The 21305-nt window shown below is 41.7% G+C and overlaps 1 protein-coding gene across 1 annotated transcript in view; it reads left to right on the top strand.

The window, feature by feature from the left end:
* Window positions 1-21305, top strand: part of CCNY (cyclin Y) — a 220788-nt gene that overhangs the window by 143453 nt on the left and 56030 nt on the right. The window contains exon 2 of the mRNA XM_036084126.2: window positions 4714-4788. Within this exon, the coding sequence (XP_035940019.1) occupies window positions 4714-4788 (75 nt within the window). The remainder of the gene's footprint in view (window positions 1-4713; window positions 4789-21305) is intronic.

The raw sequence follows: 21305 nt of genomic DNA on the forward strand, positions 1-21305 counted from the left end.
CACTGAGCCGAACTGAAATCACGACACTCTTCCAAATGTGTTCCAACTCATTGTTCACATTTGGGTTATCATTTTTCCTGACTTTCTGCAGTGTGGGGATTTTTTTCTTTGTGGCTAAAGTAGCAATTTTGTCACGCTTGACTTTTCAGAGTGTAAGTTTGAATGATATGGCAGGTTTATTTTACTTAGCTTGTGAGAACGCTGCCTTTTCCCATTTTTTGTTCCCTGAAAAGTTGGCGTTCCCTTGCCAAAGCACATACTGCAATTGCCATATTTCTCTTCAAGATCTGGGGCTGCTCTTTAAACTTGTATGTAGGAAACACCTGGCAGTTCCTTGTACCTTTGTATTCTGCCATTGTGCATATGTAAATCAGTGCTAAGTAAACTGGGTGCTGTGGTTGGCCCACCTTCACATGAATAGTTAAGAGAAATCTGGCCTTCAGACTTGTGCTATGCAAAGTTAGCCCATTGACCTACACCTGGCAAAGGTTTTATTACTTTCCACGCTATGGTTATGGAATATGGATGGATCTGGGTTAAGATTGGAGAAAATACAAACCAGCATGTTGTTAAATGCTTTTTTCTGAGGAATGTCCTGGCAGCTCATGAAAGTGTTGAGCTCTCATGTGTTAACATCTGGGCATGCTTGCAGATAAAAACTAGTTGAGGGGCACCTGGGTGGCTCAGATGGTTAAGCGTCTGCCTTCGGCTCAGGTATGATCCCAGGGTCCTGGGATCGAGTCCCGCATCAGGCTCTTTGCTCCTTGGGAGCCTGCTTCTCCCTCTGCATCTCTCTCTCTCTGTCTCTCATGAATAAATAAATAAAATCTTAAAAAAAAAAAAAACTAGTTGATGATTTCTGTTTTCCTCAGCAGTACTACATGTACTCTTGAGTCCAGAAGCAGAGATATCCTTGATTTTTCTTTGTGTAGAAATTTCCTGGTTATCTCCTTCAGGATCTAGATCCAAAAATTTAAATTCCAGGGAGAACTTAGGAAAGATTGTGTGAACACAGCTTTAGGGGTGCTGGATTTTCCTCTGTGCTGGCTTTTGCCTCCTTCCACTTTCAGACTCCAGTCCTTCTAGGGCAGTCAGGATCTGAGGCAAGGTCTGGGCCTAGTAGGGGTAATAGGAAAAACTCTGGACTCTAAATTGCAGCTGGAGACCAGAGTTCTGGTTCAAGTTCTGTTATCACACAGCTTAGACCCTTAACCTCTGTCAGCCTCACTTGCCTTATCTGCGAGTATCACGTCAAACGCTCATCTTGAAGACTCTTCTGAACTCTTAATGACTTGTTCTATGTCACTGAACTGGGTGGACATGATAACTGGCCTGTCACTCATGCAGGAAACCACCTCTGCCGTAAGTGAGTGTTATATTCAGACCCAGAATTATGACTTGAACATAAAGGAAACAGGATAATCTCTTCCTGTGTCACACTTAGTAGGGACAGCGTGAAACATGACTCCTTCTCCTGGGTTCCGCACTGAAGAACAAGCCGTTATCCTCCCCTGTGGCCCTGCTCTGGTTAGACAAGGAAGTGTGCGGTGTGGGGTGGCTGCCGGCAGGACGGAGGCGCCTCCACTGCGGGTCCCTCGTCCCTCACAGCGCATTGTCTTTCATCACGAGTTCCTCCAACCCGTGGCCAGTGCTGGTGGGGAGACTCAGCTTGGTGGCTTTGTGCAAGTCTCCCCTGACTCGTGGGAAGGGGATGCGACAGCCACAGCCAAGAGAGCCCAGGGCATCTCCTGGGAACACCTGCGTGTGCTGGAGAAATAATGTCCAGCCACCTAGAGGATAATGAAGGCTTAAATCATTTTTCACAAGTTGTTTTAAAACATTAGTGTTTGAAATTACAAAACTTAAACAGATGAAAATATGCTCAATGCAGGAAATGTAGAAAACATGGAAAAGAAGAAAATTGTCTCCCTTGCATTATTCAAAGGTAACCAAATATTAGTGTATATTCTCTTAATATGTATACTATGCCTATGCTTATCCGCCCCCCCCAAATGATACCATGCTGCTTTCTTCACCTAATGACATACGGTACTACTATTTCCATGTGAATAAAATATCCTTCACATTTTTTTTTAAATTATGAAATACTCTTTTTATTGAAGTATAGTTGACATATGATGTTACATTAGTTTCAGGTGTACAGTGTAGTGATTCGACAAGTCGACATTCTGCTGTGCTCCCCATGAGTAGTGTAGTTCACATGATGTTTTATGGTGGCAAAGCATTCTACCATCTAGGCACACTGTTATCTACTATAACAAATGCCCTATTATTGGCAGGCCTCTCAGAATCTGTGAACGTCTCCATTCTTAGCCATTTCTAGGGTTTGTGATCATCATGGCATAGAATCCTTATCTCTGGGGATTGGCCTCCAGGACATTCTTAAATTTAAAAGCAGCAGGATCTCAATTCCCTGAGAAATGGCAGTCTTGTGTTATTTCGGCTCCACTGTTGGCTTGAAACAGAAAAACTACATTTCTTGCTTGTGGTGTTTGACATTTTAATAATAAAGTCAGTCTTCAAGAAAACTGGTCTGCATAGGGTGGCCTGCCTATGTATTTTTCAAATGTCTGGATTAAAATCTGTCACTAGACAGTCTTCCGCCCCCCCCCCCCCCGCAATGAAACCCCCCAAAACTGGTCTGCTAAATGAGTTAGAGATAGATATAAGGGAACAAACCAAGAAATTGCAGTGCTGACACTGTCCCAGGCTAGGGGATTGAGTTTTTGTTATTGCTCTACCACCAGCATGGGACACTGCAGGCACCTTGTTTTTCAGTCAATACTTCTATGGGACTGTAAGTTAAGATTTTGGAAGTTAACAGCATCCATCATGGTTGGGGTTACTTATATGCCCTCAGTTTTCATATGCTGGAGTTCTCAAAAAAATAATTGAGTAGCACATTTGTTGTTTGACCTTTTTATTTTATTAATTTTTTAAAGATTTTATTTATTTGAGAGGCAGAGAGAGAGAGAGCGAGCAAGTGAGAGCACAAGAGCAGGGAGAGGGAGAAGCAGGCTCCCCGCTGAGCAGGGAGCCCGATACGGGGCTCCATCCCAGGACCCTGGGATCATGACCTAAGCCAAAGACAGACGCTTAACCGACTGAGCCACCCAGGCACCCCTGACCTTTTTATAACAAAATCCTACTTGAGCAGGAAACCCCCTAATAAAGACTCATTTTCACCAGAATTCTGGCCAAATTTTATCTAGTTCAAATTGAAGCAAGTCTGAAAAATTGTCTTTTTTGGCTTTCTCCTTTCATAGCCTTTAGCTATGAAACTGCTACACTGTATATATAATTTTAATAGTTGTCACAGAAGAAGGACCAGATAATTGAAATAGCACTTAAGATTCAGTAATGCATTTTTTTAATCAGGCACCTGGTGTGAGGTCGGGAACTATATAGTCCAGTAAGCCATTGGCTGATGTAGGGAAGATTGCCTCACTTCAGAGGTTTGCTGAGGTGAGTCTCTGTGGGTAAGTGGTTAGGTGTTGCTTCTCCTGTGTATATGACCATTTTTTTTTCTTTTATTTTTGACTTGATTAGCTATAAAAGCTAAGGATAAATACCATCTATTTTTATTGGTTTTGAGTAGGTTTCTTTGCAAATTTATTGAAATAATTGAACTCAAAATAGTTTTCATTCTGACGCTGGAAGCTGATTTGAAGACCATTCTGACTTTCTAGTAATTCTGGTTTTCTCTCTTCCCTCCCCTAACTTAAATCTTTTGTTTTGCTTAACTATTTTTTCCCTTTAGAATAATTTTTTTTTTAAATTGGAAAAACTCTTCTATGATGAGGTTCTAAATTGTTTGTACTTTACTGACAAGCCTCTAGCTCTTGGAGATTGTTCTGAAGCAGGGATTACAAAACCAAATGCCCATAGGGGTGGGAAGGTCTGAGAGTGAGGAGCAGTACCTGGTGAGTGTCAGGGAGGTGAGAGGGTTGACCGCTGGGGACTGGAATCTTAGGTCCCACCTGGAGGGGTCAGCAGCTGCTGCATTCAGCCCATTGTGACCATTGGGGTGGGACCCCAGTGTTGCCAAATGATCAGATTTCTCAAAAGAAGCTGGAAATACAGATTTTTTTCTTTGTGGTATTTGTTTGAAATATAAAAATCATTATATGTTGGCTCAAACTTTAAAAAAATGTATAGATCAAACAAAACATATCCATGGCCCCAGATCATGCCCACAGTTGGCCAGTCTGTGGCCTTTGCTCTGAAGGATGAGTTGTGCCTTTTTAGAAAGTAAGAGTCTTAAGCAGTTTGTGGATGCTGATTTGGCCGAGATGGTCTATCTTAATCACCTTTAACAAGGAAATACCGCTTAAATAATGGTAGATTTTAGATGAGTCCATTGTAGCACCTAACTCCCCTTAATTGAGTGTTATAGCTCTGTCTTGCTATTTTATAGTATCCTGGGTGCAGAGCAGACTATTACAAAGAAAATGGAGTTTTAGGCCAACAGATCTTCCACCAAGTGTCTAATTTTTATGTGTGACTTTCTCAGATTTCTAAATAGCAGTGTTCTCGTTTGAACCTAGAAGAATGTATTAACATAATAACTTAGGTTTTTGCCAGAATCCTTGAATGTATTAGCAATTTAAGGTTAAAAAAACTGAAAATTAATCTTGACTCCCCTTAGTTATCAAATGGATATTTATGTATTTTCTTTTTCTTTCTTTAAAGATTTGAACATGGAATTCAATCCTTCAGACCATCCTCGGGCCAGCACAATATTCCTCAGTAAATCTCAGACAGACGGTAGGTTACTAATTTATTTGTGTTCTTAAAACAAAACAAAACAAAACAAAAGGCTCGTGTTGGTAACCTAAGTCTTGATTTTCCACTAGGTGTGATTCTCAAGGTAAAAGTAGAATCTGTTTTAGTAACCTCCCCCAGGTGTATTGTTTGATGGTGTTCTCTTGGGGTTTCTTCCTTTTGTATGTAATAAGTTATGTTTTTAAAATTCATTCATTCTTTCTTTCTTTCTTTCTTTCTTTCTTTCTTTCTTTCTTTCTTTTTCTCTTTCTTTCTTTCTTCTTTTCTTTCTTTCTTTCTTCCTTCTCTCCTTCTCTCCTTCCTCCCTCCCTTCCTTCGTATGGAAGATTTTATTTATTTATTTGAGAGAGTAAGAGAATACAAGCAGGGGGAGCAGCAGGCTTCCCCCCCGCCCCCCACCCCACACGCTAAACAGGGAGCCGGTTGTGGGGCTCCATCCCAGGACCCTGGAATCATGACCTGAGCTGAAAGACGCTTAGTGGACTGAGCCACCCAGGCGCCCTAGAATTTTCTATCTTGAAGCAACTATCCTCATTTTGCTAGTCAGCTGGATTATTTCTACATACATTCTATAGTAGCAGTTTTTACAGCAGAGTCAGACATTTTCCTTTAAGAATTGATATTTGCATAAATCTCTAAAGATCAGAAGTGTTTGTTGTTTTAGATAGTTTGTAGAAGAAAGCAAAATATAATCCTTAAATAAAATAAAATAAAATCCCTATTATCTCTCTTGTGCCACTTGAGAGCTGAATTAAACCTGTACACTAAGGGTAAATGTTTTCTTTTTGCCAAACTTCTACTACCCAGCTTATTCTGCCATCTTTGTGGTTTGTCCCAGGTGTGTGTGTAATTTCTGTTAAGGATTTTTCTCTCTTTTCAGCCCCTAGCTTATCTCATTGTTCCCTGGCCCTTGGCGACAAAGGACAGATAAAAGTTATACAATATAGTGAACATGAATCTTCTCAGTTGGTTTCCTGTAAAAGCGCAGCCAGAGAAATTTGTTAAATGACCATGTAGTGACCAGCATATTATACTACAGTGCTGGAGTCCTGTGTAATTCAATCCCTGACTGTTTCGGCAAATCACTAAGCTCTAATTTAGAGAAAATCCTAAATTGACTAGAAAATAATCAAACATTTATAAGACAGAGACTTCATTTATAAGAACTGATAACTTTTCAGTAATGGTTAGGTGACAATTTTGACATGGCAAAATGCTGAAGTGATATTGGTGATCTTTACTCAAGCCGCCACTGACTTGATCTCAAAGAATTTGGTGCATTTATAAAATAATCAGTGTTTCCAAGCATAAGAATAAGTCATTCTAGGCATCAAATACCTGTGAAATAAGTTCTGAATATATCAGGTTAAAACAAAACAGAATATGTATTTCTTGGCCTGGTAAATTGGGAAGCCATTGGGAGGGGTAGGATATTGCAAGGGAAGGACGGTGACAGTGGGGAGGAGGGTTTGGGACAATGAGAATCTAAAACAATTAAATTTTGCACTTAATGATGCAGGATTGGCATACTTTCAGGTTGGTTCCTGTGTCCTGTGACTTCAGGGTACAGACCAATATCATTCAGGAAATTTTCTAACTGGAATCATGGAATTGCAAAAGGGCCTCTTAATAGATGACACATACCTTGATTGTCTTGGTAAAATGAAACTCAGCCATTTTCCCACCTAACAGAAGGATTGCTCCACAAATGAGTTAGGGAAGTGTATCTTCCCCCTTTACTTTTACTACAGATTTCATTCCCCCTTCCTCTCCTGGACCATCAGGGTATTGATTACTTTGATCCTTTTGTTTAATCCTTCAATTTCTCCCTAAATGCTGGGTCTTTCCATTCAACATGTAAACCTATATGAGTCACACAAGAAATACAAGAAAAGGAAAGGTAATCAATAGCCTCTCCCTGAGGTTTTCTTCTCTACTACTCTCTTCATTGAAAGCTTCTATACCATCTCTACTTCTCTTTCCATTCACTTGTCCACTGGCATCTTCCCCCCCCCACCGCCATTCTGTGGAGCGTGTGTTGTAAGGTTGCTCGGGGACATCTTTGCTTCTGTTAGCTCTTGACCTCTTGTGTGGCATTTGCTGCTACTGACTGTTCCTTGCTCCTTAAAACTCCTTCTCTTTTGGCTTTTTATATTCAAACAGGCCAATTTGCTGAAAACAAGTCCCTCTAACGAACAATTGCTTTATAAATAATTTTAAAAATAGGTTTTAAAAATAGGTAAATTTGGTAACTTCAGTAAGTTAATTCTTTGGTGAATTGATTATCAGTCAGGGAACTATTTGGGGAATTGGTCCTGAGAAACCCTCCCTTTCTTAAAGGTCCTTCTCTGGCATCCTTAATCAAGTTCTCCATTCATCCCTCTAATGTTGGTATTTCATAGGGTTCTGTGCTTTATCCTCTTATCTTCTGGGTTTGCACACGGTTTCTCACAATGTCCGTTTCAACTATAATGTCTAGCCGGATTTTTCTCTGCCGTGTTCAGATCCCTTATATCTGTCTGCCTGCTGGACATCTTGATATCTTCCTCTAACTCGGTATGTCCCAATCCGAACTTAATAACTGCAGTTAATGTCCTGCGTTTCCTACTCTACCCAGGTCCCCCAGCCAGGGGAGGCCTTGACTTTCCCTGGACTCATGTTCTGGAAGTAGTCCTGCAGCTGACTCACGCTGACTTGCAGGAGCTGACTGTGCACATTTCTTCCCGGTTCCAAGTTCAGTGACACCATTTTTGGAGTTTGAAAACAGTCACAATGGGAATTATTACCCCGTAGAAATTGACAAATGCTGCAAATCAGGGCATTTTTTTAAGGCAGCTGTTAAACATTTATTGGCACACCATTACAGCCAAGTGATCAAAGGTGTATTACTTTTTACCTCATAGATGTCCCTGAATCTGACTACTCTTTACCATTCCCATTGCTGCCACCTTAGTTGAGACTCCTCTGTTTTCTCAGTTGGATTACTGCAGCAGCCTGTGGACTCACCTGTGACCTTGTCCCTTTCCACTGCTATGGCCCTGCTATTGTTAGGTGAAAAGACTTTCTGTAAATCAGATCCGATTATGTCCCTTGCTTGCTTCATCTTTTGTAATGGCTCTCCAGTTGCCTTAGAATTAAATTTCAAACGCCTTAGTGTGATAAAGGGCAAGGCCCTTCATGCTCCATCCTCTGCGTGCCTTCTCAGCCCACTTTCTTCTTTTGCCTCTCTGTGCTTCAGCCATATGGAATCCCTTGCAGTTCCCCTGGTGTGCCGTGTGGCTTCCTGTGCCTTTGCGTTTATCTGGATTTCTGCTTCTGTCTTCTACACAGCTCATTTCTTCAGTCTCCAAGCCTCATTTCAGCTATCACTTCCTCCCTGAAGGCGTCCTTCACCCCTCAGGCTGGGTTAAGTGGGCCTTTGGTGAGTTCCCGCTATATCTGTGAATGCTTTCTTCATAGTCTGAACCATATTGTGGCATTTAGAACTATTTTCTTGTCTGTATTGCCAACTAGCTCCTAGAGGGAAAGTGATAATGGATCTCAGTATTTCCTGTGCCTTGCTCTGCCTGGGACAGAGGATATGTTGAACTTAGGTGATTGAAAGAAAGAAAAAATGACAAAGCCATGAGACATTTTTGATTTGCTTGTGATCATCCTTTGATTGCACAAACTTTTATTTTCATTACAAGACCCCCATACTTCTACGAGCATTAGAGCAGTCCAAAATTTTGGGTCCCATCTATGCCAATTTATTTTTTATTTTTTTGGAAGAAATGTTGTAATATGAGATTATAAGGCACACAGCACCTTTTAGATTCCTTTCTTTTGAATTTGGTGATCTCCCCTCTCTTCTTCAGGGTGATGTACTCCTGTAGTAGTTTGCACTGGGTTCGTGGGTCGGAGACTGTTGTTGGGGTGATGGCAGTTCTGTGAGGGCAGCTCCTGCTCGGGACCACAGCCGGGTGCTCTTTGCCTTTGCAGCTCTCTGCTCTGCGGACCCGTCATCCTCTTTCCTTCTTCAGCACTCGACGGTCTGATGAACACACTCTATGTGCCATGCTCCGCACTGGTCAGCTGTTCATTATTCTGCTCTACCTGATACCTGTAGTAAGTCATTAGGAGTTAAATTAGAATCTACTAAGTTCCTTTTCCCTCTGATATCAAAGAGATTTAGGCTGGCCTTGGATCATTTTTCTCAGTGTTCAGAAGGAGACTGGAAACTTTACTATAACAGAATGATAATGGAGTGCTTGCCTACTGAGATCTCTGCCAGCTGGCTGAAGTTAGGGGTATTCTGTCCAAGCCAGACTGGCGGCTCTCTCAGTCTCTTCTTCACACAAATAGGATGTCATTGCAGAATTTCTTTGTATGAGAGCCACTCAACAAAGAAGAGACCAAGGGTTCCTTTTGGGACCGGTGGGGTTTCCAGGTGAGAGAGAAATTAGTTTGCTTGGCCTACCTTGGCTTTTCATGCTATCATTTTGGCTTGTGGGGAAGAATTATAGTTCCTAGTGGTTTTTCCCTTTCTATACTATTTTAATTCATTGTTTTCAAAGACATGAGAGTCTACTCTTAAGTACTAGGAGAAAGCAGCTAAACCACATCTTTTTTATTTTGACTAGTATGGTTTCTAGAGGTTCTTTACCTTGAAAAAGAATTTGGACAAAAATAAGAACTTATGTGTCTGTGTTTGTATGTGTGTGTGTATGTGTAATCTGTGTGTTCAAGAGTTTCTTGAAATAATTAAAGGAATAAAAACCATTTTCTCTTGAGTGACTTAAAGCCAAAGTAGAAGCGTTAAAATTCAGAAATAAAAATATGAGCCTGGTTTTCTTTGCACATTCTTTCAGAAATACTGAAATTGAAAAAAATGTTTTGTGGCCTTCCTTTGTTCAGGGTCATGTTTTTGTTCCTGGGCCATGTTGAACTTCTCTATCACAAGGGGACCAACCTTTTTGTACTCCTTTTATCTGGCATTTAGAAGCACCTGACCCCTGTGCCCTGCCAGGAATCTCTTCCATCTGAGCGTTCCCATGACGTTTCTGTCATCCCCTTTCCTACATGTCCCCAGCTCTCTTTGTCACCCCCATATGCGCTGTGCTCTATCGTGCCCTTGTCTCCACGTCCCTGTCCCTCACTCTGTGCATCTCCCTTACAGTTTATCAGATTCCATAGGGAATATTTTTGGTGTTAGATATGGAAGAATCCATAGGACCCCAGAGCTCTTACACCAGTGATTTAAATTCTTTTTTTTTCCTTTGCTTACATACCATGGAAAATAATTTTGAAAAACTATCAACTCCTTCGAACATTTTTATGTTGATTATAAAAATTTTTCATCCTATCAAAGGATGTAATTTTTAATGTATTTTAAATATGGACATTTTAAAATAAAACTATTCCTCTTTAAAAAAATGTTTCAAATAATATCTTAATACCTTAGTGATTTGGTAATCCACCATAAATCATTTAAAAATGTATGAACAACTCGTCTTTAACAGTTGGAAATTTCATATGATTTCTTTTTCATCTTGAACTTGTATTTCCATGTCATTTTCTCTATAGAATTTTATCCTAATGTAATACATTTCTAAGTCATTTATCACACCATCATACTTCCATTTTATGAAAATATGGACCTAAGTTTAATTTTTACTTCTCACAATTATAAATCTCTAAATGTTAAAAGTAAATTCTGGATTTATGTATCATTATTATTGTCATTAGCCTTTAGTTGATCAAAACAATGCAAACATATTAAGATTTTAATGAATAATTATTAAACAGAGAAGTGGAGTAATTTTTAGGAAAATATTTCTTACTGAGATGCTTCTATGGCTGAATATTACATATTACTGGAATGAGGTGCTAGTCAACATCAGATTCTTTGTTTTTATAGATGTAAATGCTGAGGAACTTTGTTCATATAGGTACATACATGGGAATAGGAGATTTATTATGGTAATAGCACTAAATTCTATTTCATCTGATTCATATGTCAAAAAGTCTCCAAGGGATTTATCATCCAAAACCATTCCTAATGATCAGCTACAATTCAATCTTGTTCTCCTTCAGCTTTGTTGACAGAAAGGAATTGGAATCCCTTGATTTGCAAAAGAGTTTCTCACCCAGTTAGAGGAGCTTCTCACTTCTGTAGTTTCTGGGAAGTATACCAAAAAGACTTTACCAGACATACAAATGACTTTTAATTATATCTGCTGTTGAAGAACAACATTTCCATTTGATGGCACCAGATTTAACCTGATACACTCAGGAGCCTTGGGAAAATAAATTTGTGATTCATTTCAGGACACCTTGCCTGGGTCCTTCGACCCCCATTGAAGTCTGTATACCCCTCGAAAGAAGGAGTGATCTTCACTTTATTGTTTTGATTTATTGCATGTCTTTCTCACATTTACATCTCTATGCCATGTACAGTGAGTAGCTCAGAGAAGGAGCTCTAATATATGTTGAATGAAAGATTCCCCACCTGTCCTTTTCCCCTCTGAACTATTGTTTTTTTACCTTCTCTTTTGATTTAAATATATTTTTGTCAAAATCTTATATGTCCTTCATATGACCTTGTTGACAAAGCTAGGCATCATTGTCAAGTCAGTCAGTCAAATCAGACTTCCTTTCTGTCAGAAATGGTCTGATTTCATTTCTTTTCAGTTCATGTCACGTGTCACTACACATGCGCATGACCACCTTCACTCTATATGATCCCGACAAACGGCCAGACAGGTAGGACGAAGTATGTGCCTTGCCAACAGTGTGCTGTACCTTTATGCTCATCCCTGTGCTCCTCTGGGTCTGTCCCTTAGAGCCTGCATCTTTGACGGAATCTAAGCACTGAAGAGGCATGGTGCTAGTAGAAACTGTCATCCCTGTGTGGTATCTGTAGATGGAAAGCCAGAAGTCCTCACTGTGCCCCTAGTAGAAATGTCCACAGGACAGGGCAGATTCCAGGCTGTGCTGCAGGTTGTGGAACCTGGATTAAAGGCTGCAGCCTCACCCCTGGTGTCTCTTTTGTCCCTTGGGTGCCTTGGGAGAGGTCTTTCATGTCAGGTTGGTGCATGTCCAGGGGTGGGTTGGCATGCCTTTTTCTGAGAAGTGGGAGAAAGGTAACTCTGTAGAAGAAGGTGGGGACAGTCCCTGCCTCGTACCTCAGCCATGTTCAAGAGTTCTTCGAACGCCTAATTTCAAGACTGCTACTCTAGTCCAGCCCTGAATTATCTGTTGGCAAGATCATTTTGGGAGAAAGAGTGATGAAAACTAGTATTGCCCTACCTTATCTTTTCCTTCTGGTCTTGGGGGGTAGATGCCCAAGAAATATCAGAAGTCCAGAGTAGTGAAAAGTCAGTCCGTAAGTAGGGGGCCGACTGTGATTATCTTTAGCCTGTGGCGAGCCCCTTCTTGCAGGGAATCATTCTTTGGTCTCCAATTTGGCAGCCAGGGCTCTGGAGCTGACCTGAGGCTCTTGAGTGCTATTACTTAGCTTTATGGTTATGTGATCTCCTGGGTCATAATTTCCTGTAAATTGGCAGTGATCATAACTGTCATATTAGTAGATTGTTGTCATGAGGCAGTAGGAAGATGTCTTGAACTTATACACAATAAGCAGTCAGTCAGTGCCTACAGTCAGTCTCTGCTCTTGTGCTTGTGAAGGAGGTACTTGGGTCCCTCAGCGCTGACACCTGGGACTCCCCTGAGCCATTCTATCCCAGGTCCTCGGCAAGGAGAAGCCATCCCCTACCTTGGCACTGTAGTTAGGTATTCCAGATGCATATTTCCCACTGCCTGAGAGACATTCCGTCTGGCAGTCACACAAATCCCTCAGGATTGTTATGTCTAAATTGGAAGTCACCATCTTTCCTCTCCCGTCTACTTTCTTGTCCTGTTTTTTTTTTAAGGATAAACCCACTGTCGGCCTGGGTACCCAGCCAGCAGCCCAAGAGTCCTGTGATTAATGTCTTATGTCCCATCTCTCTCCTATATACTTGGTATCTCTTCCTCACATGACTCACAGCTCATATTCTCTCACTTGATCTGTGACCATGGGCTCTTTCCTACCTTCCTGCTTCCAACTCTGTTCTCTCTTTGCCTCCACTTTGCTACCAGAAGGAGCATTCTGTAACACAGGTTCACCAGGGCCCCTCCTGCTCACACTGTCCTTCTCCAATGGTTTCTGTGCACCCACAAGGGACAGTGAGCCCTCGGCGTGGCATGCAGCCATCCGCTCAGGCCCTTTCTGCCTTCCCTGCCAATCCTCCCCTGCCTCCTGCTGTGTGCTCCCAGAGTTCTGAGCTGCTCCTAGTCCTGAAAGGCCAGGCCCTCTGCTCTGTCACACTGCAGCTGACGCACCATCCGTGTCCTCAGTGCCCTTCCCTCTTGCCTGTGCCAGCCCAAAGTCTGCCTCTTAGCTGGTGCTTCCCCAGATTCCCCACATTTCATCCATTCTGATAGACAGTTCCCCAACTGTAACACCTCTGAAATCAGGACAGGCAGTGGCTTCTCAAAATTTAACTGGCAGCATCTTTTTTCTTCCTAAGTGGCAAATAGAATAAAGGTGTACCATAAAATCAGTGGCATTAAATTCAGTGCAGTTTGTATATTCCATTCCTGTGGAGTTCATTTTTTTTTTTTTATGGTTTGTAAATAAAGAAATAGTGGGTTGATGTACCCACTAAATTCCATGTTGTTTTAGATAGGGACAGTGTTTTCCTCATTTTGCATTCTCTGTACCAAGCACAGAGGCTAGCACATCTTAGAAACTTAAAAAGAAGATGGATTGAATGAATGAAGTAATGAAAGAATGAAGGCAGGGAGTCACTCCTGGGCAGACATGCGAGGGCACTGTGACAGTCTCCCTCACTTTGTTGTCTCTCTTGGCCTATGCTTTCCCCAGATTCAGTTTCAGAAAATTGCTCAGTGCAGAGAGACCCAGAGCCAAGGCTGGGATGGTCGTTCATCCCAGTGGCCGTAGAGCTTTATGTCCTCTCCACCCTAGCTGTGTTCTGCTGTTTGCTAGCATCCTCTGGTTTGTCAGTTGCAGTGATAAACTCTTACTTTTCTACAACTTCTTTCAACTCTCCTTTTTAAACTGTGAGGACCTTCAGTCTCCTTTCATTTAGCACAGGCTAACCCTTTCTGTACTCTTCACAGCTTCCCTTGTTGATGTTTGTAGTCAGCTCCTCTGCGATATCTAGAAGGCAACTGAATTTCATTAATAAGTCTGTCAGTCACCATGTAAGAACAAGTAATGCCTTGGAAAGATTTCCTGAAGATAGTCATGTATTAAAGCACAACCTTCTGGAATCAACCTGCTGGAGCTGCAAGCCTACATCCATCACTGTCTGTATGATTCTGTGCATCTGATCCGTATGGTCTTCCTGAACCGCAGTAGACTAGAGTTAGTGCCTCCTTGTGACATTGTCAGGAAGACCAACTATGTCAGTGCATGTAACACATCTTTGTCAGAGCTCTGGGCACAGAATCTAAGACAGCAGAGGCTCTCAGTAAGGGCAGTCCTTATTCTGGAGTGTAGGTACTCATTTGCTCACCTGGATTGAGGTTCTTCCGTAACCTCGGTCTCTTAGATATGGGTCCTTCTTTATGCCGACTGCAGCACTTCACACTGAACCCTGGGTCCGACTGGGAGGAGACGTGATGACTACCGGTAGAAGAGGAAAGGGTGGTCTCTGGGCTCTGCTGTGCCCAGACCCATCTTTTTCTGTCCGTGTTTCTTGATACAGATAGATCAACCCTCTCATTTAAGAGTTACTTCCACACACCTTGGAAGCAAACCAGGAAGAGGTCAGATCTGAAATGGTAGGAACCAACATTTGATAGCAGTCCTTTCTGAAAGTACAGAGAGCACTTTGAATCTCACCTTAAAAAATCAAGTGATAACCTTGCCACCCTGTGCCAGAATAGGTTTCTGGTGGGTCAACTAGTTGGAGGTTAACTGTGATGAACATAATTTTAAATATCTAGAAACAGTATGAGTGAATATTAATCTCAGAATGGGGAAGGGGACATGTAAGCTTATAAGACCAATAGGAGAAATTGCCTAAAAATGAAAACTTACGTCAAAATGCATCCTAAAAATTAAACCATCAAATGGGAAAAATACTGTAATATATATGACAAAGGATTAATGCCCTTATATATTAAAGAATTGTTATACAACCAGAGACACTGCTAACATACCAACAGAAAAATGGGCAGCATTTCTGTTGGTGTGCTCGTATATGTGCACATGTATATTTGCACGTTTATATCTAAATATATTAAAATGCAAAAGTGCATATAACACATCTGTGTACGTATACATAGAGAAAAGACTCCTCTTGAGAGGATACACACTAAAATAATAAGTTATCTCTGGGTTGTTGGATTATATATTTTTTCTTTATGTTTCTCTGTATTTTCCTTATTTAAATTTTATTTGTATCTTTTTCTTTATACTGCTTAGTATTTTCCAGTGTTTTTTATAGTAAGCATGCATTTCTCTTATAATCAGCAAAGTTCTAAAAGAATCCACTTTATTTAGGTTTCTGTGCTTCTGAGTAAATCCTTTGGCCCTAGGTATTCTCCAGGGTAAACAGAAAACTTCTGAAGTTAGTTGGCAATTTATTAGATGGACACTTGATCTTTGAATGGTTTTCTCCATATACCTGTACCTACTTCTGCTCCCTAGTCTTGTCTTTTTTTTTTTCAAGATTTTATTTATTTATTTGACAGAGAGAGACACACAGCAAGAGAGGGAACACAAGCAGGGGGAGTGGGAGAGGGAGAAGCAGGCTTCCCGCGGAGCGGAGAGCCTTATGCGGGGCTCGATACCAGGACCCCGGGATCATGACCTGAGCCAAAGGCAGACGCTTAACGACTGAGCCACCCAGGCGCCCCTCTGCTACCTATTCTGTTATCTGGAATCTTCTGCTCTCCATGACTGATCTGCCCTAGAGATCTTTGCAATTTTTCTTATCTTTTTCATTTTTGTTTCATCTGCTTTGCTTGCTTAGATTTCACTTTGAATGTTGAGAATATCCCCTTCCTCTGTGCCCAAATTTAAGAAATATGTGCAGGTCCAGGACAATTCAGAGTGGGCTGGAGTCCTTGGGAGAAGCTGCCCTCCTGCAGTGCAGGAGAGGTGCCTTGTGGGGTAGTGACCTCATCAGGACACCTAGTACAGGGCCCGTAGGTGTGGGGTGAATGTGTTCCTACACTGTACAAACCTGTGTCCCAGTCACTGGTGTTCATGACTTACAGCCCTGTGAAGCTACTAGCTTAGACAGGCTGGGACCTCAGAATATCTTTGCATTTGCCTTTGAGCTGTGTTCCCTAATGGGACTCAGTGGTTGTGTTTTGAATTAAGTGAATGATTGAATTCACTGAATTATTGAAAACTGTGGAAATTGTGTGGAAATCTCAAACGTATTATAAGAAAAGTTACTAACAATCTCTTGATTGTTTAAAGCCTGATCTGTGCTCACCCACAGGAAAAAAGAAAGGAAAGGAAAAGAAAACCTTTTCTTTTGAACCAGATTTTAGTGGTTCCGATTGACTGTGCTATTCCAGCAATCACTCAAAACAAAATTCTAGAATTCTTTATATTGTTGTCAAGGCCTCCCACTTGAATGGCCTGCCAGTCCTTCGCATCCAGAGTAATTAATAAGCTAAGTAGTTTTTCTTTGTGGAACAGCTTAGCTCTGTTCATATCGGATCCTAATTATCTGTTGTCAAATGGAGCCCATTTCATGCAGGTTCCAGGCAGCAGCGACACTGCCCTCGGAGGGAGGGAGGCTAGTGCAGAGGACGGAGTCTGGGAAACCCAGCAAGCCATCCCCGGTCTTCCCCCGTCTGGTCGTGCCTTGCCTCATTTTCAAAGGAAGAATGTTGAATTACCTATTTTAGGACTTATTTAGTCCTCCCATTTTGTGTCAAATAGTGGCTGACCCCTGCCACTGGAAGATCTATTTTAGAGATGGAACAGGGGAAACCAAGATAATTTTTTAAATGCCTGTCTGTAGAAGAGGTTAGCTGTAATTGCATTTAGATTGTTAACAAATCCTCAGTAATTAGAAAGTTGTATTTTTAGGGCGCCTGGGTGGCTCAGTCGGTTAAGCAACTGCCTTCGGCTCAGGTCATGATCCTGGAGTCCCGGGATCGAGGCCCGCATCGGGCTCCCTGCTCAGCGGGGAGTCTGCTTCTCCCTCTGACCCTCCTCCCTCTCGTGCTCTCTGTCTCTCATTCTCTCTCTCGCAAATAAATAAAATCTTTAAAAAAAAAAAAAAAAGAAAGTTGTATTTTTAAAAGTAAAGAAATTTTGCTTCCATGACATTGTGACAAGGGAATGTCACGTGGCAACCTAAGTGAAGTTTTGGTTCTCAGATGGCAAACGCTGCCATTTTCTCATTTTATCTGGAGAAGACTTAATGCTAACAGTAGTGTTTTTGTTGATTTTAGATGGCTTATTTTTATTTTTTTTGGAAGATTTTATTTATTTATTTGACAGAGAGAGACACAGTGAGAGAGGGAACACAAGCAGAGGGAGTGGGAGAGGGAGAAACAGGCTCCCCGCCGAGCAGGGAGCCCGATGCGGGGCTCGATCCTAGGACCCTGGGATCATGACCTGAGCTGAAGGCAGACACTTAACGACGGAGCCACCCAGGCGCCCCTAGATGGCTTATTTTTGAAGCCTCAAATACATTTTCTCTTTAAGTCATTATGGACTTATTTCAATAGCCAATTAAAAATTCTCTTACCAAACCATCATGGATGGGATCAAAGGAGAGAGTGATTATTCCTTTTCCAGGAAAGTGAGATGTATGATCCACATCAATTTATTTATTTTTTTTATTTTCTTAAAAGATTTTATTTATTTATTTGACAGAGAGAGACACAGCGAAAGAGGGAACACAGGCAGGGGGAGTGAGAGAGGGAGAAGCAGGCTTCCTGCTGAGCAGGGAGCCCGATGCAGGGCTTGATCCCAGGACCCTGGGATCATGACCTGAGCTGAAGGCAGATGCTCAACGACTAAGCCACCCAGGCGCCTGATCCACGTCAATTTATTGTCTGTTTTCTCAACAAAGCAAAATCTGACTATTATAATAGATACTCAGTTATATAGAAACTCTGAAAACTGCAGAGAAATTTGATTGATATGTTATTAGTAACCCAAAATACTCAGGTTTAAAAATGATTAAAGCTAATATCAGAAATGAATTGGCATATTGCTTATGCCATTACATAAAACAAAATGGCTAAAAGCAATTTGAATTTCAGAGCTGATAATGGCCTCAGTAGTTTCAGATTTATTTTAAAGACAGATTTAGATTTAAGCAATAGAATTCATCTTTTTTGGTGATACCAGTGTAAGAGATTTCACTTACTATTTTTTCTCCTCTGGTAGTGTCTTAATCCTGTTCCTACTAGCTTAGGGGAAAAGGAATAATTAATTGTAAGGGCACCACGGTATCTGAGAAACCTTACAAGTCATTGGAATAAGGACTAAAAGCCATTAGGAATAAGGAAGCACCTACCTTCTCCTCATCCCCCTCCTGCCCTCCGTTCTTCTCTGCATGGCAGCTGTGTTGGAGATCCTCAAGATGACCCCCTCCACCCCCGTTCTGGTGATTCAGTAGGAGGAGTCATAGCCCTCAAGATACAGTTATGCTCATGGCTATGGCTTTTTACAAAGAACATATACAAAGCAAAATTAATACAAGGAAAAGGTGCATGGGCGAAGTCCAGAGGAAACCAGGCACAGGCTTCCAAGAGTCCTCTCCAAGTAGAGTCACGCAGGATCCACTAGGTTTCCCCAGCGACAGCCCAGTCAGGGAAGCTCCTTAGAGACCCAGAGCCCAGGATTTTCACTGAGGACTGGTTAAGCAGGCAGCCTCTGCCAGTGTGTAACAAAATTCTAGACTCCCAGGAGGAAAGCAGGTGTTTAGTGTAAACTGTATTGTTTGCACAGTGTAAGCACAGTGAGCCACTTTTATTGGTTAGGGAATGGTAGGAACCCTCCCCAAATCCATATTCCCAGACACCAGCTTAGGGCCTCTCTTGCAAACAGGCCATTTCAGGGGTGGCAGTCAGACCTTCTATGTTAACTCTTTTCTGAACGGAAGGAGATGCACTTCATCCCACCCACCCCATACCTTCAGATGGGGTGCTAGCAGTGATGTACTAGCATCTCCAGATTCTCAGGAGAGAGAATTCGCCCAGTTAGGAATGGATATCTTCCTGGATGCAGGCAGTAATGGTCAGGGTCACCTAGTATCAGCATGGATATTGGGAATTATTTTTGTTTGTATAGGGACTGGCAGTTGGTTTGGGGATTCAGGAGACATTCTACAAGGAAGTCAGTCATAGGGATATACGTGTGGAAGAGCCTTTCAGATACTATGTAGACTTGATTTTGCAAAGGCCCTCTTAGGAGTGGCATCACACAATAATAGAGAATACAAAATAATCCCGTGAACCCAGGTTTCGGATTAGATTCAGCAGGCCCAGTTGCTCTGAGTGAAATAGAATAAGGTATAGGTATCACTTGTATAAAAACAGTGAGTGCCTAAGATATTCTGTAATAGATTTGGATACCTTATCCTTAGGTATTTTATAATGTCTTAGTTAATTTTGTTTTTTACTATTCTAATTGGAACCAGTTGGGCTCCATGGAAATGGCCTGATTCTTCCCTGAGATTTAGTTTTATAGGAGATGTACAAGAATAGTATACACTTTTACAGTATTCCTCCTTGTTTTGTGTGGTTTTGTTTTTCTTTTGTTATAAACTTTCTTGTTAAAACTTTCAGCCTGTACTATTGAAGATTATGATTTTCAACCCTCTCCTTCTATTTTTGAATAATGCTTAATTTTTTCAATAGTGCCCATATATAAGGAGCTCTAATATTCCTTGAGGCATGGATATCTTTTATCTGTTGGAGCCTGGGTGATACAGGGCATTAAGGTGACCTTGGAGGCAGTTCCCAGAATTGGGAGACACAAAGCCTCTGCACAAACCTATTTCTGGGATGCCCTAGGAAGGACTGTCACCTATGGAATTTGTTAACCCTGTCAGGTCTACTGCCTGTGTAGAAAGTGTTTCCAGATCCCTTCAGGCAATGGGAAACCACCATAGAAATGTCATCATAACCCCCATGTGGTAGAGCAACCTTGAATAGATGCATAATAATTTAGTATTGAATTAATTTAAGGAAAACATGCACATGTGCACACACACGTGCACAGAATACATGCACGCACACAAAGTATGTATGCCAGGAAATTAAAACCCAGTGCTCTGCCAGACCCTCATTTTTCTTTTGTTATGGTTCACATCTGGATGATGCTTATTTGGAATTAGGTCAAAAGAAACCATGCAGCCTCCACAGTGTGGATAGCAGACAGAGTCTGCTGCTGTTGTATGTGCACTTGAGCTCCAAGGGTGCTGGTCTGGCCTCCAGCATGGCCAGGCTGCCTCACAGTCCGTGTGCAGTGCATGCCAGTGGCCTGCAGATGAATCCATCTGATGGCCAGGTATAGGCACCTTGTCTCAGCAGTATCCTCAGGCTGGTTTTTGCTTTGTATCCCAAACATCGTTGAGGCAGGAAGAGGGACAGCGTTCCAGAGATGATAAGACTTCTAAGGAAAAGTGAAATGTTTCCAGAGATGATAAGACTTCTAAGGAAAAGTGAAATGTTTCCTTGTGAATTGAAGAACAGAATGTAAACATAGGAAAACATTTCCCCAGTCCCTCAGTCAGATGAGCTGGAGGGCTTTTGAAAACTCATGAATCCGCCTTGGGTCATGGACTGCCAAGAAAAAAAGTCCTCCTCCCTCAGATGAGCTGGATTTGTATGCTGTTTGTATGTTTAGGGTACAAATATACATTAGGTAGCATTATTGATTCCTGGGGACCGAGGTGTCATCTCCTTGAAGGAAACCTATTCTTCATATCCTCTACAGTGCCCTACTCGATAAACATGTCAGCTGACTAATATGTACCCTCAAAAGTAAGTGTTCAGGAAAAAAGAGGCAAAACTCAATGATATTAGGTTATTTCAGTAATCCTCTGTGTTCCCTGGCACCCTTCTACATCTTTGGGGCTAAGGACCCCTGTTTTGGGAAACACTAAGGTCTGGTGTAGGGAAGGCTGAGCCACGATGGACAGACAGTAGTAGGAGGAATGATCTTTTAGACAGGGCAGTATTTTTTACTGTGAGTTTTACCAGCCTTACTGAGGGGGAGAGGGTGCTCCAAGATGCTCCTCCGTAAAGACTCCTAGACAGAAACCTGGTTTTATTCATTAGTACCCAACCTGTAGCGTACTTGGTTTCCATGATAAATAACACTTCTGATGTACATTATCTGTCTTCTATCTTAATGCTGTTGCGGGTATTATTGTTGTTATTTTTTTATATTTCACCCAAAGTGTGTGGTCCTTTATGGGTCAGGTTGGGTTAGAAATAAATAGTCTTATTAGTGGTTAATC

This window comes from Halichoerus grypus, chromosome 6, assembly GCF_964656455.1.
Source record: "Halichoerus grypus chromosome 6, mHalGry1.hap1.1, whole genome shotgun sequence".
NCBI lineage: Eukaryota > Metazoa > Chordata > Mammalia > Carnivora > Phocidae > Halichoerus > Halichoerus grypus.